We start from the raw sequence: 27899 nt of genomic DNA on the forward strand, positions 1-27899 counted from the left end.
ACATTGGGTGAATTTTGAATGAAATTGTTGCTCCACCTTGTAAATAATATTAGTTTATTCTAATTCAAATAAACAAATGACTAATATCTGGTCTGTCTGTAGCCACCAAAAGACCCAATTAAGAAAAGTGTGTAAAATCTGCTCAATACCCTATTAACACTGTGACAGACAGAAGCTGTTTGTTGGCCGTCCAGCAGGGGGAGCTAATGCACCAAGATGGAGGCCGAGCAGTAACACTCTTTCGAAGAAGAAGACAGCAGGTGCCTGAGTTAACGCCGCTACTTTGCTGTGTGTTAGTGTAATTTCGGACCAAATAACAGGTAAGCCCTACATGGCAGAAGAGCATACGTTGCTATCTATTTAAACGAAGTATCTGGCGTCTCCAGTCTTATTGAACACGACGGTATCATGCCAAAAAGGACATGTGGCGTGCTGTGATTGTGTTGCTAACTTGTAACGTTAGCAAAGGTTAATCACTATTTGGCCTAGTTGTGCTTCATGGCTGACACTAAAGTGAAGGTTGAAGCGTCTAGCTAACTGATAGTTTATCTAAACAGGGCTGCCAAAAGATGAAGGTCCTCTCTTTGAGGTGGTTATAATACAGCAGCTCAAATCTTGCCATCACAGCTAGCTCCGAAGCTATCGAAACCGTACTCCATTCAATCGTTGCATATTTAAAGGTTGCCTTTCCAATAAGTTACACATTCCCTTCACAATGCTACTACTTTACTACTGTGTAGAAATATTTATATTTATCCCTTCTATTCGGCATACATATTCATGCTAAAGCTTTTCTAATTTAATAAAGTGTGTACTTTGAACTTTGATCTACAACGGGTGTTACTATTAGTTATGCACAGGACAGGAAGATGTCTCCTCCTTTAAAACTTAACAATGAGCTCAAATAACAGTTAACGATGTGTCTGAATGTGATTATTTACATGCCGACTTTGCCAGAGGACATTTTCAATCCATGCAACATGAACATTGTTTAGCAGTCATGTTATTTTAAGAGGCGAGACACTGTTGGCACACTTTTGAATTTCCTTCCTTCCGTTCATGTGCAGAAGTGATTTATACAGCTACACCTTTTTATCCAACCTGTAGGTAAAAGTAGGTAAACATTACATGTGTGTTTGGACACGTTATTGTTGTATTCATGTGGGATTTTGTTCAGATCGTTTTTTGTTTTATTCACCATTTAGTGCATGCATAAATAGGCAGTATGGACATACAACAAATGCAGAGGCAGCAGGAGATAATATTGGTGACAGGTGACAGCATGTGAATAAAATACAATAACAATAATTACAAAAATAAACCAGGAGAGGGCGTTATTTGTTTGGGTTTGTTGCATTTCAGGTGAGTTTTGCAGAATGGTTTGGGTTTAGTATTATTCATGATTTTTATTAATAATTATTTATGCTCATACATACACAGATACACATTCCCACATACACACGCACACACACTTTTTCCTTTCTCTTCCCCACTTAAATGCCTATATTTACATGTGTTGTGTATTAACTAATCAGCAACAGAATATGTATGAGAATTGTTGGATATATATTTTTTGAACTTTTCAAGTTGGGCTTTTTCTTTTCTTTTCTTTTTTGTTTGTGAAGCTGATACTGTATAATCCAGATTGCTGAGTATGCATATGGAAGGGGATAATGCTACAGCCAAGGGAAAGGGTTGGAGCAGTGTTTTTTCTTCTCCATTAATGGTGATTATGGTCACATTGTGGTGGAGGTGTGTAATATCTTTTTCATTCCAGTTAGTGTTTATTTATTTGCAGTGAAGTCTGGATTGTGCCACGTGGGTGGGTGACATTTCAGTGTTTTTTATTTCTTTAACCTTCCACCGAGCTGTCAGTTGCTGTTGATTTGTGGCGATTGCAATCATAAGCATACAGGCTGATTTAATGTATTTACATAATACAAAAACAATTACATTATCTTACTGGTGCAGATTCCTGTGGTATTGCTGTTTTTGGCACATTGCTACTTCTAATGGTTTGATTAAAAAGTGGAGTGTAAAGTTGTTGGTCATGATTGCTGCTCTTGGTTTGTTATAGAATTTTTTAATCTGTTATATAAATGACTCTCCAAAGCTAAAGTTTCTGAGTTTTTATAACATGTGTCCACTTTACTTTTCAAATGCCTTTTCAGTGGAAGGATGATAGTTTTAATTTATTTTCATTTTGGTGGGATATATTTGTCAGGTTGAAAAGACGGCATGTTTGATGAATGTCCGCCTTTAATAAATCCTGTTTCATGTTGGTGAATTAGGGATGAGATAACTGATTTAACTAAGGTTGCTGGTGCTTTGCTGATGATTTGGGTTTTTATTCTGCCATTCTGAATGACTGAATAGTGATGATAGTGTTTGCCAAAAGCATTTATAGAACTCAGTGGGGAATCCATAGAGTCCAGGGGTTTTACTGTTTGACATAGTTTTTAGTGCCTTTTTATATACTGTAGATGTTAATGAAGTATCTTAGCTGTCTGCTTGCTCTTGTGTTAGTAAGGGTAATGCAATGCCATCTAAAAAAATCTGAAGATATTGTTCATAGTTTGTAGATCATTGATGATGTTCCCTGTTGAGTTTTTGATTGTTGAAATGAGAGATTCTCCTTACTGCGTTTCAGTTGATTTGCTATGCATTTGCCAGATTTGTCATTATGTTCTAAATGAATGTTTTGTAGTCTTTGTAACATGAATTGTGTCTTTTTATTGATGACATTGTGAAGTTGGAATTTAGCTTCTCTGATTTCTTTGATTATTCGTGCTGTGGGGTTGGCTGCAAATGAATGGAGTAATTATTTTTTAATATGTTGATTATGACGTCATATGAGCAACACTCACCTGTTTCCCAGGAAAACCATGACTAAGCTTACATCAAACAAGAAAACTGCAGAACAGATCATCAGGATACGGTCAAAGCCAAGTTATCAAAAACCTGTATTGAATAGGATTTAAAACACAAAGGTAGAATTGTAAAAAGTTGCTATGTAAACACTGTGACTATTACAAGAGTCCAGTGTTTAGCTAGCAGGTTCACCAGATTTTGTATCTATACAAATCCCTCCTAATCAAAGCTGAGGCTGCTCCTCTCCAGCTCTCACAGATTAAAATAGCTCAAATAAACTTCAATATTTATATAAAATAATGTGGATATAGTTGTAAGTAGTGTTGTCAGATGTATTTAATGACCAGAATGGTTACAATGTTTTTGCACTTATGCCTCAATCCTCTTTAAGTGTGACAAGGTCACTGAGAGTCCCAGCTGACGCCTGGCTAAGCCTGAGCTGAGAGAAGATAAACCAGTGAGCAAGAAGCCTACTCCAACGTGTTACTACAGTACTACACAAGCTGCTGAGTGAGCGCAGGTCAGAGACGGACACTTTATCAGTACACGTGCGGTTGGGAGAGTGTCACGACAATGTGATTGCCGTATTCGAGACGGGACACCATGTGAACACCAAAAAAGAAACTCTGCTCCCACCTGCTCATTTTAACAAGCTGTCTTTCCTTTTGTGCAGGCTAGGATGGCACAGTGGGGTGCCATATTCTCTATAATTGCTGCTCTGGGAGGAGCGGGGCTTCTAGCCTCTGTGCACAAGATCGATGAGGGACACACTGGAGTTTACTACAGGTGAGACTGCACCATGTGCTGTTGTATTTAATTCTGTGTCTGAGACCAATGTCTGAATTTAACATTTTGTGGACTTGTAGATGAAAAAATCCACCAGCAAAGCATAATTTCTACTGGCCAAAGTAATCTTTCATTGAAATGATACTGATACAACGTAAGTAGCTATTGCAGTGCCTACTTTAGAGTCTTATTTGCATCTAAGGTAAGCATCTAAAAAATAGTAGTAATTTGAAATATTGTCTTTTAAGTTTTTGTAAACTTTCCTGATATTACACATACATTTATTATGAAAATGATGCAATAAATTCTGTGAACCAATCATAAAATGACATGGAGGGACATGCTGCTATTTTCTCATTTCCCATTGCCAGAGTTTCTATGTCATTAGCATTTCTGTGTCTTAACCCAGTTAGTTTGACTATATTCTTCCTGACAGTGGTTAATTACCTGCTGTACATTCAAACGTATGCTAGTTCGGCCAAAGCACTCTGAGCTCTTTCCTTCTTTTAGTGACTTTTTTGCTAATCCCACAGTTGCTAGTTACTTTAGCTGAGCAGTTAGCTTAGCAGTTAGCCATGGCTTCTCTTGCTCTCCTGCGCTCTCTTGATCAGTGTATACTGGCTGAAAAAGAATATGTACTGGGCACTGCCGCCTTGGCAGGTTATGTCATCAACTCATAACCTGCAAAGGCGGCAGTGCCAACACTGTAGGAATTTATGAAAGCCCTTGTGTGAACATTTCAATAGTTACACATTAAAACAATATTTATTTGCAATTACTCTCTATTGAACGACCCCGAAGCATGAGCAAACAGGCTGTGTCGGTTCGGATCAAAGAGGTGCGCCCCGTCACTGTCAGCACAGGGCTGGCTGTCAGTGTACCCTGCGCTGAGAGAAGAGAAGAGAAGAGAAGAGAAGAGGAGAGAAGAGAAGAGAGAAAGTAGATTGTAGATCTGTTTGTAAACGGGGCTTCTCTAACAGTCATTAGTCACTTCTGCTGCTCTGCTACACGTGCTGCTTATGCTATGCTTTCTTTGTAGTCCGTGTCAGACCATCTCGAGTGCTTCTATAGTTTCACAACACTGTTTAGACATGCATGAGAAATGATGTACCTGTCTACACTGTGTACAAGTACAAACATGAGTCATTTCCTCTGAGCCATCGTGCCAGGTGCTTCATTACGTAACTATTTTGGTACAAAAATTTACCTGCCGGTGTGGCGTGCACCTTTCCAAGATTTCCTCACCAAGCAGAACAACTACCCACATCTGGTGCTTTGGCAGGTGTTAGTGTTAAACTGTTTATTCGTACAACTGAGAATAGAAAGAGGATAGCATCTGCTTCAAATATGTTGGCCTTAAGCAACTTAACTATAAAACAGTGAGGATTTTAAATACCAGAGCTTCAAGATTGACAAAAAGCCAGCTTTAGTTCTCTGCCACTCTTGCGCATTAATCACCTGCAAAGACATGTAGTAAATATCACACACTCTTATCAAACAAAAGTCAACTTTTACATGCTTTAGTGCAGCTAATTAGAATTTAATTAAATTGTCCAAGACTTAACTGTTCCCTTCCTGACAGTTGAATCTGATAGTAAAGATTGATGCTTTATCATTATTAATAATTAACTCTAGGGAAAAAAATGTTATGTTTGTATCTTAAAATTCCTTCAGGATAAAGCTCTATTTTTTCCTTTGTAAAGTTTTACCCAATAGCATGTGTTCATGCTATCACCTGTGTTTTGTGTGTGCCTAACAGGGGAGGGGCTCTCCTGACCACCACCAGCGGCCCTGGTTTCCATCTTATGCTTCCATTCATCACCACCTACAAGCCTGTTCAGGTGAGTCAAGTGGATTGGACTCACTTTCTGTTTTGTTTTAGGTTATTTTGTTTGACCTGGTGATCCAAAAAGCCTAGCTGCTGCTGTAGATCGTCTCAGTGATATCAGCAACTCTATAACAGAAATCATACTGCTCAGTCCCCCAAATCCCCAAAAAATGTCCCTACCAAGCGAAAAATCTAGGAGAACAATTCTAGACTTAAGCCAATGCTCTCCTACTCTGACCTTGAAAAAATTATTCATGCTTATTTTTCTCCAGACTAGTTTACCGTAACTCCCTCCTTTCTGGCATAATACAAAAATCTCTGTCTCACGTCCAACTAGTTCAGAATCCAGCAACTCGGCTTCTCTCACCGATTTAAACAGACAACATCACATCATCCCAATCCTGGCTTCTCTCCACAGATATGTTGATCCCCGTATGAGACAGTCCGCAGCCTTAGATCCTCAGGTGGGGCCCCTTCTGTCTAGGGCTCCTCGGCTGAGGAGATAAGGCTCGCGGAATGGGTAACTTCTTTTAAATCGCTTCTTAAAACTCATTTCTACAGGCTTGCTTTTATGCGCAGGGCTTTCCACGATCGCCTAGGCTATAAATATTATGACTGACAATAATGTCAAACTGAACCGCACTCATTAAAGTTGTGATTCGCTCTGCTTGTACTGATAATAACCACAAATGACTCTGAACTACGCCTACTTCATTGCTCACAAGTGAGATAAACTCATCCGCGGCTCCGACATGCGGTGTGTGTGCACGCGCGCGCGCTCAGCAGAGTCAGTGTGTCGGGGCCCTCGGAGACTACTGAAGCAGAGCTTCTTTTGTCACCATAAAAACGGTACGTCCACCGGTAGCCCAAAGCGATGTCCTACTGGTAATCCAGTCTTCTCTTCAAGCGTTCAATAAGCACCACCTGCGACAAGTGCTGGCATCAAAACACACTGTCGGTTGTACAAATGAAACCAAACGCTCTCGTAAGAGTGTACTTTCATTAGTTACAAAAGGAGAAATTTTCGCTGAGTGTTTAATTGTGTAGCCACCTCTGCAGACTGCTGGCGTTGTTCATTCATAGCAAACTCAGTTGCGTGAATGTGTCATGCACCGAAAATAAGAGAGTAACAAGTCCAGAACGCCTCATGATGCAATACTATGTGAGCTTGTATAGCCTACTATTTATTATTTTCGGTGCGCAAATCAGTTTTCATTGGTGCATTAGCGTCTGGGATACTTAGTTACACTAATGAATAAAAGAAGATGCAGTATGCTGTTGTAATAATAATAATATATATATGATAATAATATATAGAGTAGATATTGATGGTAATAATAATACTACTACTAATAATAATAACAATAGAGCAAATGTCTGAGAAATGAATATAGCCTGCCTATTATGCATGCACACTTAGGCTAATAATAATAATATGAACGGCTTTGGAGCAATGCTCTCCTGCTTTGAATGTTCATGTTCATTGTTTATTCCTGCCCATAGGTGTGGAGAAAGGAAAGAACAACATTTAAGACCAGTGTATATGATCATGGTTATGGCGTAACCTAACCCTAACCACCAACAGCTGCCCCCCCCCCCCCCCGGCTGGCTACTTATTAATTATGTGCCTTAGAGGAAAGCCCAGATTATGTGATGTTGGTTTTTCATTGTTTATTGTCTTTTAATCTTTTCTTATAAACGCCATATTGTGTTTTATTGTCTTTGCCTTTTGTCTTGTTAATGTTGGCATTGTTACTACTTTCTGAGTTGTGTGTTTTTGCTTTGTCCATCCAAACACTTTGTAGACTCTGTTTCAGTAAGTTATTATAAATATTATTGTTATTATAACTGATGAAAACAGAGGAGGACAGTAAAAGGCCTGCTCCATGTGAGAGGGACTCCACATCTGGCAGTGTTGTCAGACTGTGTGGGAATCTGACATTTTTACAAATGATGACCAACAGCGTTAACATGTGAGTCTTACACATAAAACATGAGACTCATGGAGGCTGTTACAGGAGGTTAGCGGCATGTGGACTCGACGGCAACTAAGTGAACTTGAAAAACATTTCTTATAATCGTAGGGGAGGCTTACTGACGAAAGAAACATCAGCAGTGATGTTGAGTAATCCTAAGAAAGAAAAATATGTAGGGATAAGAAGCATGAGACAAAAGACAAATTATCGTTGTCTTCCCCCTACTGCCTCCCCAGTCGACTGTGAATATCCAACTAATATATCTACTAAAGGAATCTCTGTTTGTATTTATGTTTGACTTTCCTGTCTCTCTACCCATTTGTCTGTTTGACTCCACACTTGGCGTGTGCATGGCTGGGAATTAAGTGGAGTGTTGTTTTTAATTTGGTGCAGTTTAGTATTAATATACTTATATATATATACCAGAGAGCAGCGAGCTGTGGGCGAAGCGTCAGGGTTCTGCCGTGACTACACAGGAGGTGTTCAGGTTCTTTGTTGAGCGTATGTCACCCGCATTTTGGAAGCAACCGGAAACAAATATATAGTGACTGTTATTATCTGCATTAAAATGAAGCAGATACTTCCACAGGCAGTTCAACACCCGTTTGTCTCATATACTATAGTCATTATGAAGCACCATTACAGACAAAGCACAAATCTTTTGAGCACACATAACTACTAAAATCTGAACTGAAGACATAGAAAATAGGAACCCAATATGATCAAACCACTTTATTTCAGGATCCACATAATTTTATTTTTAAATGCAGCCTTTATTTTACTTGAAATGAGAATAGAGCATTTATTTACTATGAGGTTATTTAGCTTCGTATTTAGTAACATCTGTGTATAATAGAATGTTAGTTTCTTTCATGTTGTTGGTGTACATACTCACATCTCGCATCAACTGCATGAATTTTTCTGTGCGTTCAAGTAGCAGCCGGAGCCCAAGCAATCATGACTGTACTAGTAGCACCAAATCACAAATGTGCCTTAAAGGGCTTCACAACATATGACTCTGTCTATCCTTAGAAACCTTTAACAGGGTTGTCTGACAAAGCCAAACATGCAATAGAAATATAGAAATGATGTATAGAGATATATAGAGATGCATTGACTGCAGAGACCAATCCACACAGCAACAACAAGAAATGAGCACACAAGCCCAGCAAAAAGAGCATGATATCCCAATGATGGGCAGCATATACATCATTACCTTATTTCCTGTTCATAATATGGCAACAACATCTATTAGTATTTACACTCAACGTTTGGGATTTAAATAAGTCATAAAGTCAGAATAAAAAAAGAATAGGATAATTAAAAAAAAAAAAAATGTATATCAAGTAAAGATGGCGTTTTAAAATAAAGTGCATTACAGAAAGTTTTGATCATGCTTCTTAAATGAAGTGCTTAGTTTTAGAAAAATAAAAAAGAATCCCTTTTTACTTTTAAACTTAACTTTAACCATAAACTTAATTTCACATCTAATAACTTTATTAAAAACATCTCAACACAGATGCTCTTTTCAAATCTTTTCTCTGACAGTGTGGTCTATCTGCATGTCCGAATGCACAGATTTGATTGGCTGATTAGCGTCACGTGAGAAGATTGGCTATGGACAGTTGTCTTGGAATTTCCCAGGGCTGCCCCACTTTTACCGTAAAAGCTGGAGAAGCTGCGCCCCTTAAAATAGAAACGCTCGGACAAAATTTAACAATCCTCAATATTTCATCAGCTACAGGTCCAGGTCCGGATAGGGCGGTGTCTGGGTCCGTATCCGGACCGCGGTCCGCCTATAAGTGACTTGTGGTATAGAGTGTTGGAGCTTCCTTTATCACATTAATGGAAAGAGCACTTTTGGGGGTCCAGCATTCTTTAGAAATACTCTATGTGATGAGTACTAAGCTCTGTGTACATATTTGTTTATTAATGAACAAAGGAAAATAAAAAGAAGTAATAAAACATACATTTAAAAAAAGAAGACAGTGTTGGAGCAAACCTCAATTCAGCAGGCCGGATGTTCCAAGCTAGAGGTTCATAAAAGGTGAAAGCTCTGTCTCCAGGTTGTGGTTGAACTCTGGAAACTTGGAGGAAGAAAAAAGAAAAGGAAAATGACATGACGTACTACTCTGACTGCCAGTGCAGATCTGCTGCTGGGAACTGGATGCATCCAGAGAAAGAGGTTCACAGGAAGCCTTAATTAAAAATTCATTATAATGTGGCTTCCAGACATTTAGAAATGGATTACACTGAGTGAGTCTCACAGTTCAGATCATAAATGTCAGTCACTTTTTGAACCTGTGTGCCTCTCAGAGAAGGGAAAAGAAAAGCTTTTTGTCTAAATATTAAGGACAGGACCTAATCTGAGGCCCTTCTGACACGCACTACCTTTGTGAAGCTTATAATGTTGATCCAGCTTCTTAATGGTGTTGGATTTCAGAGTTCCTGTTGCTGTGTTTGATTCAAGTACATCCAGGTTTCTGCAATTTACCATAGTGAATTATCTGATTTCATACAGAGTTAATGGATTTACTGTTTTTCACTTGTAGACGACGCTGCAGACAGATGAAGTAAAGAATGTACCGTGTGGCACAAGGTGGGTTTGCCAGTTTTATTGGTATCACATGTGCTCTCCAGACCTATTACACTAAGCATTCATCTTGTATCCCACACACTCCCACACAATGCTTGTATAAGGCATCTCACTGGGTATAAAATGACATCAACATGGAATTCGAGGTTTGTCAGTGCATGTCTAAAACACCCCAATCTCATCCAGACTGAAAACACAATGTACTTTATCTCACAATGGTGTTTTTGATAAAGGTTTTTTCTTCAAATGATAAACTCTTTTCTTTCTTTCAGTGGAGGAGTGATGATTTACTTTGATCGCATAGAAGTGGTCAACTACCTCGTTCCTTCAGCAGGTAAGCTCATTTGTTTTGCATGCCAAAAACAGCAAACTATGTATTCATCTTAAACTCCCGTCCATCGTATTTCTTTTGGATTACTGGCAACAAACGCATCACTGACTGAGACATTAGACTGCCGGCCCCAGCAGAACCAAATAACTGTATGGTTTTTTGCGTGTTTGTTGTCTTTTCTGGCTTGACCGAGCACTTTTCCTTCTCTGCAGTCTACGACATAGTGAGGAACTTTACTGCAGACTACGACAAAGCTTTGATATTCAACAAGGTTCACCATGAGCTCAACCAGTTCTGCAGTGTTCACTCACTGCAGGAAGTCTACATTGGCTTGTTTGGTAAGTATCGTGGGCTGCAGACTGGGTGTGAGATAAATACTAACTTTGAAATACCTCCTGTCTGCTTTTTTTTAATGGATACTCTACATAAACAACATGTAGGCACCCAAAGATGAAGGTTCAAAACACCCAGAATTTATGACTTGTCTCACCCCGTAATAAGTTACTGGCAACAGCTGTGGAGCATATGCACATACCTCTGTGTTAGCTGTATTTTCAGTCTCTTGGCTGTAATTCAACCTATACTTGTGAATGTTACAACATGTCGGCCTTACTATAGTCCACATACTTTAAACAAAACCATGGCGTAATGTTGAGACACTTCATTATGAGAGATGTTAACACACGGGGAAAATGTCTTTTTACAGTAAGCAAATTGAAAGTTCTTCTACTTTTTCTAATGGTTCTAATCAATCAGGATCTGCTCTCAGTATCTACACTTATAGAATAAACATGTATTGCAAAACACTTGTAAGTTCATGTATTGGATGAGAACACGACTTCCTTGAATAGGTTCATTTTGATATTTGTCTCAATACTGAAAACATACACTATATGGACAAACGTATTGGGACACACCCCTTAATCATTGAATTCTGGTGTTTTATTTGACCGATTGCCACAAGTGAATAAAAGCAAGCATCTGGCCATGCAGTCTGCATTTACAAACATTTGTGAAAGAATGGGTTGTTCTGGAGAGCTCAGTGAATTCAAACATGTTACTGTCATAGAATTTCATCTTTGCAATTAGTCAGTTTGTGATATGTCTTTCCTGCTAGATATTTCATGGTCAACTGATGAAAAGTGGAAGTGTAACAACAGCACCTCCATCACAAAGTGGTAGACCATGTAAAGTCACAGAGTGGGGTCAACGAGTGCTGAGGCACATAGTGAGGAAAAGTCACCATTGCTCTGTTGACTCAATAACTGCAGAGTTACAAACTTCCTCTGGCATCAACATCAGCATAAAAACTGTGCGCCAGGAGCTTCATGGAATTGGTTTCCATGGCCAAGCAGATTTATCTACGCCTTACATCAACAAGCACAATGCCAGGTGTTGGGTGGAGTAGTGTTAAGTATGCTGCCACTGGACTCTGGAGCAGTGGACACGTCTGTGGAGTGACAAATCATGCTTCTCTGTGTGGCTGTCTGGTGGTTGAGCCTGGGTTTAGTGGATGCCAGGAGAACGTTACCTGCCCGACAGCATTGTACTAACAGTAAAGTTTGGTTGAAGAGGGATAAAGGTTGTTTTTCAGGGGTTGGGCCTCTTAGTTCCAGTGAATTCCTACAGACTCTCCAAATGGCCAGGTTTCCCAATAATTGTGTCCATGTGTATGTTGGAGTAATCATTGCCTGACATCATAGTTACTCTTGACTTAATCCACTTTTAGAAAACTTGAAATCAAAGAAGCCATTTCTCCTAAAGTTGAATTCGCATCCGCTCATCCACCCCCCTCTTTCTTTTTCTCCCACAGACCAAATCGATGAAAACCTGAAGCTAACGTTACAAGAGGATCTAACAGGCATGGCACCTGGACTCATCATACAGGTACAGTGAGACCGTTAGTCAAAGTCTAATAGCCATGATCAGCCAATAAGATAAACTAACTGCATGATAACCACATTGTGTTATCTGTTAAAAAATATGTGATATTATTAAGTGCATTAATCATAAAGCACTAACCCTGTTAGTTTAACATTAATATTGAACACATTATTATCACTTCCATCACAATGTGTTACTCGCTAATGTTATAAAGCTCAAATGCAGTTTTTCAGTTTTATTTATATTATTAGATTGAAGAACACGAGACTTCAATATCCGATTTCCACCTCCAGATGAATTTCACGTGATGAAACTGTTTTGACGAAATCTAGATATACTGCAGTGATAAAATATGACTAAGATATTCTTGTCCTGATCAGTATTAATACTTTTGGAATGAGTCAGTAGATCAGTCTTTGGTTTAGACTTAAATATCCGGATAACTTTTGGATGGTTTGACAGACATTCATGGTTCCCAGAGGATGAATCCTAATAACTTTGGTGAAGATGGTGTTTAGGGCCCGGCTGATACTGGACTTTAGGGTCCAATGCCAATACCGATATTAGGGAGCAGAAAAAATTCCTATATCAATATATTGGACGATAATGTTATATTTATAGAATATATACATAAACCCACATTTTTCTGCAATGATCCCTCAAATGTGGTTATCAAACACCTGGATATTGATATATTATAGTTAGGGTTAGGGTATAAAATGACATCAATGCACATGCATATATTAAACTTGAATTACGAAAAAGGATCAAATATATATAATTTGCTGCCTATATATCTTTTTTTTAAATTTTTTTTAAATCAGCACATATCAGACAACATATTTGCTGATACCAATATATCCGTGATAGGCCAATATCAGCCAATAATATCGGCTGACCGATACATCAGTCGGGCTCTAATAGTGACCAAGGAATGAATAAAGATTACACCTGCCTAGCATCAACATGATAGCATTGTCACTGTAAGCATTTAGCTCAAGCACCTCACAGAAATGCTAGCTTAATTATCAACTCTTAGTCTTTCTTTCTTTTTAAAACTTCTTAAATATGATACAGCATTTTAGAAGTCACAGTGAAACATCTTTATTTTCACTAATGTGTCATCTTTTAATGAAATGGAATATATGGGCACAGTATATTTACAAGACAGAGTCAGTTGGATTGCTTCAGAAATGTAGCTTGGCAATAACAGAGCAATGTGAAGCCGTAGTGAGATACGGAGCTGTAGAGCAGCGTTAGCCTCCATCCACATCTCCATCATCTGAATTGTTAGATAGGGAGGTGGCTGACTTAGATCCACGCTCACAACTCTGATCCATGATGTCGCTCTTCTAGCTACTGCAAGTCGCAAGCAAAATGTTTTATATAATGGTCGAGGTTAGCTACATCGCTTTGTTTTTTATTGGAGTTCCAGGATGATGCATCAATGTTTTAAGATGTTACTGGAAGAGAAAAGAGTGGGATTATAATGTCAAAAGACTCCAAAATTATTTGACAGAAACAAAGAGATAACTGTATTAAGAGTGTTCAGGAACAATTTCTTATATTGTGTTGTGATCTAGGAGAAAGGCTAGAGTACTGAAGTTATAAACAGTCTCATCTAACTAATGATATACAGTGTACAGAATTTCCGATAGACCAAAAGCCTTTATGTAGTCTGTCAAAGCCCCTTTCCTGGAACATTTATCATAACAAAACATTGATTTTCAGAAAGGTTTAATAAAGTACAAACATTATAACATACACACATCATCCCTGAGTGTTAACTTCCCTACTGGGCTTTACTAATTGGACTTAAATCTCCACAAACGGCTGAAAAAACAAATGTTTTTTTTGCTTTTTGTTTGAATTGGCCCATCCTTGACACAGGGGGCTCCTCTCCAACTACTTTTTTTATACCTCCCCTGATGGTGAAAACTTCTTTTTATAGCCAAGTTTTTTGTTACACTCTCACCGCAAACTGAACTCGCTCTTTATCCCCCCTCTTCACAGAGTTGACTTGTTTCTCTCTTTGTCTCTGTTTGTCTGTCTCACCGATCCACAGGCGGTCCGTGTCACAAAACCCAACATCCCAGAGAGCATTCGCAGGAACTACGAGCTCATGTAAGTCCCTCTCTCCATGCCAAAGGAGGAATGTTCCCTGACCCCCGAAGCCTGTGTTGTGTATTTATTTTTCCTCCCAAGTGGATGGAGCTGATGTTCATCCAACTCCTCATGCCAGGTCTTGTTGAGGAGGAAGACACTGCTGTTTCATGTCAGTCTGGTAGCATCTTGCTTAACCTTCAAGATTCAGCGGTATTTATGTCACAGCAACTGTGATAAGAAGAGAAAAGAGTACAGCAGCTGAGGTAGCTGTGAAAAGTGTACATCTTTAAGTCAGACACATACTTTGTCAGAGAAAAGACTTGTTTCTATGACCTGAATGTTTGACTTAATATTTCAAGCTGACACGTTTTAAAAACAAGTTACAGTAAATCTTCTCGATCGCTGTGGGAGGCAGAGCAGTTCTCGTTGTTACAGCCTGGGTATTTGGCTTATTATAATGTTGACTCACCAAGGTAACCTTATCGCAAAATGTGTTAAGCATCACTTACAGTAGGTACTGTAAATGAAGCCAGACCACAGTACTAGTCAAATCAGACATTTTTTACAGATCACCACACTTAGTTGGAATAAGAAACAGAGGCAAAAGCACCAATTTTTAGCTGCTGTTAAATTATGCAGAACTATCTCCTGGTTCCTGTTTGACATATTGCAGTTGTGGGAAATGCAGTTTTAATATGTAGATGACAAGTAGAGTTTAGATGAGCCTGCTTTTGTTTAAACAACTTGGAATATATGAGTCAGTGTGAGCGGATGTACCAGAATTTGAATTTTCCTTTAAACCAGTAGTTGTGTTCTTTTAATGAAGAGGACACACTAGAAAATATTTTTGTGGTTAATTTTATTCATAACATTTAAGACTTATTAAAATGATTTAGTAGTCATCAGGTTTCATGATGCCATTCACATAGTCAAGGCATCTGGTGCAAGAAGCAACAAAGTAACCCCAAAACATCTGTGAACCTCCACCATGTTTGGCCGAAGGGACCGTGTTCTTTTCTTTGAAGTCCTCATTTCATTTTCTGTAAACAGTACCATGATATAATTTTACTTATCTGTCCACAATATGTTTTTTTTGGCTTCATCACACAAGTTTTGGCAAACTCCAGTCTGCCTTTTTTATGCAGCAGTGGTCTCCTGCCATAGCGTCAAGTGCAGGGGTGCCAATATTTTTGGCCATGACTGTATATGGATGTATCGTATGATACATGGACATGATCTTGATCATTTTTTTACCTGTTTTATATTGCCACACTTCACATTAGCGGCTAAGAGGCTATTCATGTCACATTTGCTAAGCAAGTGGTTGCCTCCATTCCTCATTGTGCACGTCTTGAGTGGAGACTAGTATTATTACACTATTATATTATCATTCTATCAGTGGTATAAAATGATCTTCAAATGACAATAACATAGTTTATCACGATTATTTCAGAGACAATATATCGTCCAACAAAAGTAGTTATTGTGACAGGCCTATTTCTATGAGCAATGGGGTCATGCATGCCATCACAGTTTTTGTTGTTGGACAGTTAAACTTAAATCTAATGACAGTCACCAGAAACAAACATTTTTTAGCACGTATTGGGCAACACATACGTGATATTGATATATCTGGCTATTATCAGCCAATAATGTCTGACTGCTACGGGTCATTGACATGACACTACCTGTTTATGTTTCCATGTGGTTTAGTCAAATTTTAAGGGGTTCAAATTTGAAAATAAACGCATCTTATATTATTATATTATTATATTATATTACTCTTTCATATTAAATAAAGGTTAATGGAATACAATTAATCACTCAACTGCTGCCTGACAAGGTAGAAGCTCTTAACAATTACTCATAAACTGACATTTTTTGGACTTTGGTTTGGTTTGCTCAATTTATATGTCCCATGGTGTAACCCTAGAAAACACTGATAATTCATAAGAATTCATTAAAATGAATATTTACTTCAAGAATTACATTTCAGATATTGAGACCAAAGCCATGTGATTACCAAGGTGTCAAATTTGATTTTAAAATGAAATGTCAAAATTGTTTACTACTTTATTATTTAGTCAAATATCAGTAGTTTATGATGCTAATGTTGTTAGATATCAGTAGTTGATGACATTAATTAAAAATGTATCATAAAAAAACCTACATTTGAACATTACAGTAGCTTTAAAATACCTAAAATTCCAATAATACATTTCAATGAGAAATGTTACTCAAACATAACATCTATGACATATAATTATTCACATTTAAATAAACAAACCAAGACTAAAACAATCAAACTAAAATCTCTGATCCACCTGACCTCTTTATAATATAATAACATCATCTCTGATGATATATATATTTCTTTTTTTAGCACATCATTTACAGTAGAAGAAGTGAGTTGATTTATTAAATGAAAGGACAATGACTGGATTTAAAATATAATATCGTAATCATTTCTTGTTGTCAAAAACATGAAAAACCAAGTTCATTGAACCTTGTTGACTGTCATATTTGGGAAGGAACATGGTCAGGCAGTGTATCAGATTGTTATGAAAAATACTGGTTACACCCATTGATGCAACCCAGTGTCCATTTGGTGTAAGCAGTATTTTTTCATATAAATCTGATTATGTACAGGAAAATAAGTGTGAACTAAAATGTGGATTAAATATAATCCACTTTGGCAACACAATAAAATGGTTTTTAACACATTTTACATCATTGGCCCCAACTTATGTTGAAAAAATGGTTGTTTTTAGGATATGTCCTGCTCAATATTGACAAAACGCATTCAAATTTAAATGAAGGAAATACTTCTTTTCATTTGATGTTTTAAAATTAAGTAAATCTTTTTATAGATAAACTTAAATACACTGTAGGTGGATAAAATATTGAATATTTATCATACTTTTGTGGTTACACCATGGGACATTTTCAGGAGCACTCTTTCGGTTAAAAGAAAATGTTGCAAATGTCATTTCAAGTGAAATAAAACCAACATAAACACAAAATGTTTTTTCTATAAACATTTTGAATTTCTCAAATTGCCAAACTTTATTTGTCACAGACTCACCTAATAGTCAGCCTCTGTGTAACACAACTGAATGTTTCAACAGAACTGCAACTGAGGTCAATGATGACTTGGTGGAATACTCCCACGTTTTTAGGGGTTTTAATTATAAAGTGCATGAAAAGCCAGACAAATAATGATTCATCATGTAAGACAGAGTCCAGTTGTTCAAAGTGTTTAAACTTCACGATAATGGAATTATTATTGTTAATTCACAGTATCTTTAAACATCACACTCACACAATATAACTGTGAAAGGCCAATGTCAGCCAGTAATATCAGTTGACTAATATATTGGTTGTACTTTAATGGAAATTTTCTTGCCCAAGACGTTGGTATTTTCTACAGTCACACATCAGCAGCATTGATGTTTCCAGTCTGTACTATTATTTTTAAAGGCTGGCCCTCACTATCCTGCTAAGATAATAATTAGATAACTAACGAACCTGTTGACAATATAAATACTGCCCACACAGTCCTGAACAGAGGACTGATGGGGGAAATGAAGGGGAAACACTTGCATGGTTGCCGTGTATAAAACCTCTAATATCAAAGTGCTTGTTTGTCTTCGCAGGGAGAGCGAGAAGACAAAGCTGCTGATTTCGCAACAGACACAGAAGGTCGTGGAGAAGGAGGCGGAGACAGAAAGGATCAAAGCCGTGATAGGTAAGGAAGAAAAAAGGGAAAACAGGATGTTTTTTTTAGGTAGAAGTGCCTGAAACAGACCACAGCTGGAATACTGATTGCTACTTGTTTGTCTTATAGAGGCTGAGAAAGTGGCACAAGTGGCAGAGATCAAGTTTGGACAAAAAGTCATGGAGAAGGAGACTGAGAAAAGGATCTCTGAAATTGAAGGTTTGTGTTGCGGAGAGGTTCAGGCGGCATTCTCCAGTCATTTTCTCTTTAATTGCAGATATGAGTCACAATAACCTACTGGGAAAAGCAGAGGTGGTGCGTGCGTGTAATAACCTGTACGATGGGTTCATACTCTTTAGATGTGTTAATGCCACAGCCCTGGTGTTACGCATGCTGACTCTGATAAGCACAATACATTATAAAAACTGTAATTATCAGCACTATGAGGGCCTTAGCTTTTCCCATGATGACAAGTTCATATTTGTTTATACGTCATTATAAAAACAAGATCCAAAGTGAGCACTGTATTTTTCCAGCACACTGTAAAAAAGTAACAATGTCAAGTCGCAGATCAGATAACTGCAAACAAAAAGAAACACTGATGATGTGAGTAAGTCACTAAATGTTTTTCACCAGCTGTGCAGCGTACAATCAGAACTGTTAGTTTCCAAGAAGATCTGCTACTGGTCACTGGTCTCTTGTCCGAGTCTGTGAAGCAGCTGTTTAGGCCAGATGCTTGTGTATAGATCCAAGCATCTGTGTTCCTAATTTCTGAGCAACCAGGCAAAATAAAGTGGTTTTCTGTTTGTTTCCGATTCACAGACGGCGCCTATCTGGCCCGACAGAAAGCCAGGGCAGATGCAGAGTTCTATGCAGCACAGAGAGCTGCTGAGTCCAATAAGGTAAAAGTTAACACACAACCATGTTATAGCCCGGATAAAAATAGACGGTCATGTCCACTCTGCTCTTTTATCATTTGAATTCTCTCATCACTCTCGCAGGTGAAGTTAACACCAGAGTACCTGCAGCTCATGAAGTACAAAGCCATCGCATCCAACAGCAAAATCTACTTCGGGAGCGACATCCCCCAGATGTTTGTGGACTCTGCAGGCACCTCTATCAAGGCCTCCGCAGCCGTGGAGATTATGGAGGAGCAGATCCTGGACCTGGATTAGCAAGGGAAGGTAGCGGGACTCACAGGGACCACCCAGGGGTGGAGGACTAGCTGCTGGAGGGCACAGACCTACAAGGCGGGGAGGTTCTCCCTCTGGCCCCCAGAAGACCTCTGCTGACCAGGGCCCGTATTTGTCAAACATCTCAGAACCACAGCTAGACATCAAAGTTTGACTAGGATGAACAGGATTCTTTTTCCTTCTTCTGTTCTGATAGCAAATGATCACAATCTAGACTCAGAATGGTAAATTAGGTGAATGAGGAAATAGATAAAATAGCATCACCTGTGGGTTTATGATAAGCTCCTTACATGCAAGTTAATAGTAAATGATCATTTTGTCATAAAGATAGTTGAGGCGAGGGGTTAAAATTCATCAAGGATTACAAACCTTATAATAATAATTACAGTATGTGTGATACTGTGGTTATCAGCGTTGAGAATGATCATACACCACGTGGAGCTGTGATACTTGCAACAAACAGCCTCACACACATTATTGAATATGCATAAAGTTGTAATCCTGAAGATTTTGGTCCTGGTTGATTGGGGGACACTGGTGTTAACATCGAGTACATGTCCCAGAATTCTGTGGGTAGGAGAAACTTGCTGAGCAGCTACTTTGTCCAAAATACAACAAAGAATCTGTTTACAGTGCAGCTAAACAATCTCATGTTCTTTAAATAAAGATGCCCCTCAGTAATTGTCCTTTTTTCCATCACGACATGAGCGACCATGAGTTGGAGGAATAGCAGCTGCTTTTTTTTTTTTCTTTTTTTGTCGTTTTTGCAGCTCTTCATCTCACTGCTCGCTGGTCCATCACTCCCTGCAAGATTTAAACCTGATCCGCTGTCATTAAAAGCCCAAAATGAATTGTTTTGTTGAAGCGTTTTTCAAGATTGATTGCGCTAAGGGTTAACCTCTGCGTCAAATGCTTGCATTTCCTGTATTGGTACACAATAAAAGCCTACCCCAGGCCAGCTGAACTCTTTTAGTTTGAAAAAGGAGCAGTAGAACAGAAATGTTTAATTTATCACAGCTCTGATGCAGCATTAAGAGCGCCAGTAGAAAGTAAACAATGAAATCAAATCATAAACTGTAACACTTGATTACATGCTGCACTGTTTCCTGCGAATCCCTTAACCCTCCCGCTAAAAATTAAACTGCTTTCTAAAGTTGTGATTACAGAATATAAATATATTTAATAGCTATTGCTGAAAAAAATCAGATCATGATTAGTGTCAAAAACAGGCTTTGATTTTATGAAAATCTTTAGGATTAGACCTTGCAATAAATGAATGAATTAATAAAATAATAATATCAAAATAAAATAATTGAATCCCAGTCCTGAGCAACCCAAATGATGTTTATTTAATCTGTGGTAAATATTGTTAATAGCGTTAACTATTCCCTGAGCTTTCCACTGAATCTCACTGCTCTGTGAATAGTTAAGCAAGTGGACATTGTGTTTAGAAAATATCCCCTTTCAGATTCTGTGTGTGTCCCCAATATCAACAGGGCGTCTCCATGACCATGGCCTTTTGTGTGTTGCCCTGGTTAGTTAAACCTGAGTACAACAGCTGATTTTTCTGTGAAGCTGGCTAAGTGTTGTGAATGAGGTAGCTGCTTCACAGAAAACATCTTTTTAGTTTTACATTTCCAAAAGTCCAGCCAGGGCTGCTCTGAAGCTCTCCGCATCTCCTTTTCTAAATCTGTGAGACGGAAGACTGACTTCACATGAACAAAAAAAAAAAAATGAAATAAAGCTTTAATCCTCCTCTGCATGAACGAAGGACCAAACATCTATTACTCTGTGAATGGTGGACCACGGTTTCTAACTCTGAACTGCTTGAAAAATACGGGCCCTGACCAAAAAATGTCACTGTAGACAAAACACAGGAATGATGAATGTACTGTGCTGTAGCTGCTGGCTGTCAGATGAAATATCGTCCACTTCGTTTTGTTTATGTAAAGTTTGTTTTTGAGCGCAGGGGGAATGGGACGTATTTGTGTGCAACTGTGTGATGTTTGCAAGACATTTGGTTGTGTGTGCAGTTTGTATGTATGTAGCATTTGTTCTCCCACTGTATTATGTTTAGTGCTCAGAGACTTTATTTTGTGCGACTTGTTTGTTTTGACTGTTTTCTAAGCCAAGAAAAGATCATGATGGGACGGGGGGTCGTCGCTTTTGTAAACCACTTTTCATTTCTGCAGACGTACAGCATCGACTTTTGATAGTTTTCTGCAGTTTTTTTTTAATAACTTTGTGTAAACATTTCATGTATATCTGGTTATAAAATCTATTGTATTTACACAAATGTATTGAACGCTGTAGTGTATCGCCTTCGAGTCTTTGGTAACAGTCCAAATGAATCCTTGAGATGGGTACATCATTATCCCATATAAAAACATTACTCGGAGTTTGGGAAGCAGCTCTGCTCTGTCATTAGTGCTGTGATGACTCATACTGGGGCATTTGTTTAACAGGGTCTTAACAAGAAGGGTTAAGGAGTAAGAGGTCGTAGGAATTACAATATACAGGCTGTCTTAACCATAGAAAGCAGTTGTAAAGAGCACCTGATCTGTAGAAATATCATTCTCTATATGTAAATGTGTCCACAAGTGAAGCCTCTGAACCTTTTTTTTTTTATAGAAATCATGTCTCCATCAGGACCACTGACTAACATATGTCATTTATCGTCAATGACTATGTCTAATTTCCACTTTGGCAACATAAGGGTTTTCCAAAGAACCATTGCTCATCATATCTTGACTCATTCCTTGATCTTTGTTGATAAAGGCAAAGATAATACGTAATTTGGTTTGTATGTTTAAGCACTGATTCAGGGAGCTGTAGTACGAAGCTGATTGGCTTTTATCTTTTGAATGGAAGTCTACTGCCATTTCCTGTCTTTCGTTCAAACTATGATCACGCTGTGTTATTTTCACTGCTCTCTGACGCTCCTCCTGTTAGGGGTGAAAGTGACTTGCAGTGATTTTAATTTGAATATTGATTTTTGTAGATGGATTAAGATGCTCAGTGGCTTGAAAAAGGCGAACGCTTTTGCACTGATTTCAGTTGTGAATGTGCAATCAAAACTATTGTCGTCGTGACAATAAAGTACTGTGGGTTGTTCTTTGAGAAATTGATGTCATTGAGATTTTGTATTTACGATGAAAGTCTTAACATGTATAGGTTGTTTCTTCTTAATTAAAGCGTGTTTTAAAAAAACTCACGAAAGGAAGTTTGCTTTTCTAATCATGATAACTTCAACACTTTTTATTGTAGCCTTGAACAAGATTAGTTCCTTTATCCGGGTAATAAAGGCGAGAGATACAGTGTCATTACAAAGCATGGAAAGTACCCTAATTACACAACAGGTATTATAGAAGTCCAAGTAAAATATCTCATCTTTTATACATGTTTATCATTGCTGCATTACCATTTGAGATAAATCATTTTCGGGTCTGCTGTGATGAAGAATCTGTCATGTCCTGTTGCTGTTGTTGAATGTAATCTGTCTGAATGCCTAACCCCTTACTAATTTATGACATCTGACTGTGTGAATATGCAACCTCAACCGCCTCATTCTTTAGTTTAGGGACTTCCCTTTGGTCCCGCTACGAGACCACAGGACCACAAGATAAACACAACAATGATCTTACGGCCAAAGTGCAATTTTCTCCAAAGAATAATACAATATTAACTAAGGTGACCCACCTTAATAAGTATCGTATTGTACTTTGATGGTTCAAATTCTATCCTCAACACTCAACAAATGATGGACTTCCAGGGTCTTCCTATATTGCCTTGTTGCTGTTTTAGGCTAAATTGAAACAATGGCTCTATATTTAGTCTGTAAGAATATGAACATTTTAGATTTTCATAATACTATTGATTTTGATTGCACATTAGTTCTGGAATAACTTTATAATGAATGTGTTGCATTTTTTGTGTCTTCACATCTCCTTTTTATGGATATCAATGACTAAAATAGTTTCCCTTATCTTTGAATTGTCGTTTTGTTCATATTCTGCCAGTTTTGTGATTAACCCAGTTCTGTCAATACTGAATCTACCTCATTTGAGACACACGGTCCAAATGTGATCTCCTTTTTATTCTCTTCTGAAAGACCCGTTTCCCAGAAATCCCTCCTCCCCCCATTTCCAGGCAACCAATTACTGCCTGCCTGTTTCGGTATTGGAAAAGCCATGGTAGATGACTATCAAGTTACACAGTAAAACGAAAGAAACTTTTTATTACTGCTTTATACTATGGTGTAGTACGGGGGCTCCTCCTACCAACGTTGGAAGATAGTCAGTAGCAGTGTGACTCACTCACCACAGGGAGATGTGGGGATGCAGTCGAGGAAAACACCTATAACACCTCATGTTAGGAGACATACAACTTCTATGAGAGTTAAGAGAGTTAAAAGGCTGAAAGAATCGGTGATAGGAGCCGTCAGGAGGAGTTTATAGTACATGTGAGAAGATGTAGATGATCTTACTGAACAGATGAAAGTTATGATGAATGTTACATCTACAATGCATGGAGAGCCATGCGAGCCTGTCCTGCAGCAGCTGTGGCAGTCCGTGAAAGCTGGACAGGAGGAGATCCTTTTATCTCCATACCTGCTTGCGTCCTGGGGCTTTCTGACGCACGTCCTCCTCTGCGCACCTTTCCTGGTGCTGGACGCTCTCGGCAGCGTATGTGAAAGGGTTCAAGGGTGGAGGATAGCTGCAGGTTCGGGGCCACCGCCGCCTCTCCGCCGATGGTACGACTGTTTTTGGAGGCTTCTGTTCAAATACCTGACCACCATCCTCCCCGCAACCGCCGTGGTTCAGATGCTGCGGAGCCCCAGGTTGCCTTACCTGGCGCCGTCTTGTTGGCAGCTGTTTGTGGAAGTTTTCGCATGTTTCCTGCTCTTTGACACGCTCTTCTACATATGGCACCTAATGATGCACAGGTGAGCAGCCGGTGTGCATGTCGGTCTGATTTTCACGGGCTTCAACTTTATTATGGGATGCCGCAGTGGGAGTTTGAATCTCGACTGTTTTTCCATTTTGCACGACTGTGATTTATTTATGATTGTAGAGGTTTAGTCCCTCGGTGCAGTTTTGGGTTGCCTCTACCGAGCCAAGAATAGAATTCAGGAGAAAACACTAAAAAGCCATCATGCACTAGAATAGGATATTATGTTTTGCTGAGTTCAGTCCCAAAACGTTCATATTTCCTTCTATATCCATCCGATTTTCTTTTGGGTATGAATCAGTCGTATTTCAATTTTCTTCTAATCTACATGACTAGCACATTGACTCATAATGTAGGCTACTGTAACAATGTGGTATTGTTACTTTTAATTAAAGGATAACTTCACAAACTTTCAGGTCAGTCTTATCCCTATACTGTTCAGGGTTTTGAGAGCTGTAAAAACTCCCTATACACATTTCTTTTAGCCAGATGTTTCATAATGTGACCCAAAGTAGGGGAGACTGGGGTTGGCTGTCACACCTTTTACTCTTGTAAGAATTGTCATCAAAACATCTTTCAATACTAATTCCTACATTAAATGGAAGCTTAAGGTCTTGGCTTGGAATGGGTATTAAGTTCACGTTTACAACTTATTGTAACAAGATATAATTAACCATCAAAGACACTCTGACACATTGTGACAACCGACCCTATCACTGCGTTGGTTGTCACATGGTATGGGGTTGGTTGTCCCGATAGTTATAAATGGGGTTTTACTAAAAAAGAATGTGATTTTAGAAAATGTGTAACTTTTTAGTTTTTTAAGATTGAAACACCAAATAAATGTTTTGAAATGAATAATAATACTAATCAATGCCCCATGTGTTTAAACCATTAATATGAACCAGGTGATTATTGGTTTGAATTAGCCTCTGTAATAAGAAGTAAAATGGAGGAATATAGGGTGCTGAAAAAATCTAGCCTTTATTAAAACCATTGCAACATATCAGTGTATGGACCGGACCTGTTGGTTGCCACATGTGTGCCAACCAGCAGAGAAATGAGACAACCATGTTAAGCTAGCTACCACATGGCTAAGTGTTTGATTTTTAGATGACTAATAACCTACAAGCTTTTAATACAAAAACAACACTGACATTAAAAATTACTCTGACACTTAAAAATTACAAAATATCTTCTCACCTCAATGTTTTGTGTGTGTTCCACAAAATGACCAGTGCAAAATGGGCAGGATGTGAAGCTAACTATCAACAACATCATGTCACAGCGCACTCTAGTGTGTCTGTAATAAGCACTATGACAACCTACCTGTGTGACAACCAACCCCAGTCTCCCCTACACAAAAATGGAAATATAATACAGCATATTTAAATTTTTAAGCAGCTGATACCATTTTTTTTATATATGTAAATGTACAAATTTGACCTGTGTTTATTTAAAATAAAAATAAAAATAAAAAAAATCCCAAATCAGTCTTCAAACACATATGTGAATATATCATCTATAAAATGTTCTCCTGAAACATAAAATAGTGTTTGTGAATGTCTTTTTTCACAGAAGGATTATCAAACATTTACTAATGACTGATGGAGAATTTATGAGTGTGAATTGGTGGAGAAGTTAATTATCTGTCAGAATATGAACAGAATGTGACGGTTAAAAGGAGGTGCCCAAATAAACATTGACACAGATTTTCTTCCTGTAATCATTCCTCCTGTTCAGAGTGACTATTAAAAGATCCCTTTACAATGCACTTGAAATGTAAGTGAAGCTTCAGTCGTCCAAATGAGTCAAATCAAGTACATATCTCCAGTCTTTTTAGTGCCAAAGTCCCTCTTTGTGTTACTATACTGCCACCACAGCTCAACAGGGAAAAACAAAGAGGGAATTTGATGCTAAAAAAGACTGTAAATGTGGCAGATATCCACTTGATATGACTAACTCAGACTGCTGAAGAATTATGGAAGCTTCAAATTAACTTACAATGTTGTATTATTTTGCGAAACTGAATTATTTTTTTTCAAATCCATCTAACTCATGGAGATAAGATAACTGGTAAGGTGAGCTGTCATGACAAATCTGTTCCACCTGCTTTAGCACTGTTGGATTTACGATATTAAATGGAATGAACAGCTGCAGTATTATTTAAAATCAATCTGTAACACATTGAATGCCAACAGCTACTCTACTGGATCAGGATTCGCTTAATGTTTAATCACCACACCTGACATTAATTTGTTTGAACTTGCATAAGAGAGACCCTCAGGGAAACTTTGACAGACTGCTAGATATACTGTGAGTAATTGTAAGTCACAGTAGTATTTGATGTTTAATAAGCACAGTTTGTAGTCATGCTGTAGTAGTTTGGCTCTATGGATGGCAATGTCGGTCTGTTAGTCCACCACTGTGGTTCAAATGTGACTCAACAAATACCGCCAAATAACCTTGTTCCGCACAGCATGAATCTTAATAACTTTACTTATCCCTTAACTTTTTATCTAGCACCATAATCCAGTGAAAATTTTAATTTGTCCAATACTTGCTGATAATTAGCAGAACTAAAATAACTAAGATAGTGAACCTGGTTACCTGCTAACCATCAGCATTGTTTGCATTGTCACTGTCAAATCACACGGCATTGTGAACCATGGTTGACAAATATAAAACCTCCATGGATCAAAAATTTATAATACGAAGAGTCATCATTGATGTTGTTTTCAGTTCAAGATGTCCTGCCATCACTTTTACAGGCGTCTCTTTTACAATGGTGGTCTATAGGGAAAATGCTTTTTGGATGCTTTTGGAGGGATTTTTTTACTGCAACACCGCAAGTGGCCACTGGGGACAAATTGGCTACAAGGCTGAGCAATGGAGCCCTATCCAGCTGTTTTAATGCATCCAAGCTGTGAGCGTGGTAGTGTGCTGATGTAAGCATTTAGCTCAAACCACTTCTGTGTCCTCACAGAGCCCCTGGAACATGTCTGTAGTCTCTTGGTGTTGTTGAACCTGATTTTGCAAAAGTGACCTTAGGTGCCTCTAAATGAAATGCAACATTATTGTACTGTTGGTAGTAATGTAAAAGTAGAAGTTAAATCTAACTTTCTAATGATCAACCACCACAGTCATACTGACATCATTCCATTGTGGAATATTCTAGTGGTTTTCCATGTCAGTTAGGACTACAGTTGAATTCTGTTTGTGTTTCTTATCAGGGTTCCCTGGCTGTACCGAAACATCCACCAGCTGCACCATCAGCACCAGATCCCCTTCGCCCTGGCAGCCCAAGATGCCAGCTCCCCCGAGCTGCTTTCCCAGCTGGTGCTGGCTCTGGGCTGTGCTTGGGTGGTGGGCTGCCACCCCCTGAGTGAAGCCGTCTTCCACCTTCTCAACACCTGGCTGGCGGTGGAGGACCACTGCGGCTATGATCTTCCCTGGGGTCTGCACAGACTGCTGCCCTGCCTTGGAGGAGCCCCCTACCACCAAGCCCACCATAGCCTGTACAGTTGGAACTACGCACCCTACTTCACCCACTGGGACCGCCTCTTTGGCACATACTATGCAACAGTGATGGATTCACGTACAGAGTGACAGGACTGTTACATGCAGCAATTTAGGGATGGTGTACACACTCTAAAAATA

The 27899-nt window shown here is 38.6% G+C and overlaps 2 protein-coding genes across 2 annotated transcripts; both read left to right on the top strand.

Annotated features, from left to right (window-relative positions):
- Positions 1 to 225: 225 nt before the first annotated feature.
- On the top strand, positions 226 to 22491 carry erlin2 (ER lipid raft associated 2). The gene is made up of 12 exons (XM_062417768.1): positions 226 to 320; positions 3545 to 3657; positions 5417 to 5498; positions 10014 to 10060; positions 10330 to 10391; positions 10601 to 10726; positions 12202 to 12275; positions 14338 to 14396; positions 18035 to 18126; positions 18226 to 18315; positions 18919 to 18998; positions 19098 to 22491. The coding sequence occupies exons 2-12, from the start codon at positions 3551 to 3553 to the stop codon at positions 19269 to 19271; spliced, it is 993 nt and encodes a 330-aa protein (XP_062273752.1). The 5' UTR covers positions 226 to 320; positions 3545 to 3550; the 3' UTR covers positions 19272 to 22491.
- A 1240-nt stretch (positions 22492 to 23731) lies between these two features.
- Positions 23732 to 27848, top strand: ch25hl3 (cholesterol 25-hydroxylase like 3). The gene is made up of 2 exons (XM_062417032.1): positions 23732 to 24234; positions 27473 to 27848. The coding sequence occupies exons 1-2, from the start codon at positions 23783 to 23785 to the stop codon at positions 27846 to 27848; spliced, it is 828 nt and encodes a 275-aa protein (XP_062273016.1). The 5' UTR covers positions 23732 to 23782.
- The last annotated feature ends 51 nt before the right edge of the window (positions 27849 to 27899 follow it).

Source organism: Scomber scombrus, chromosome 4 (assembly GCF_963691925.1).
Source record: "Scomber scombrus chromosome 4, fScoSco1.1, whole genome shotgun sequence".
Classification (NCBI taxonomy): domain Eukaryota; kingdom Metazoa; phylum Chordata; class Actinopteri; order Scombriformes; family Scombridae; genus Scomber; species Scomber scombrus.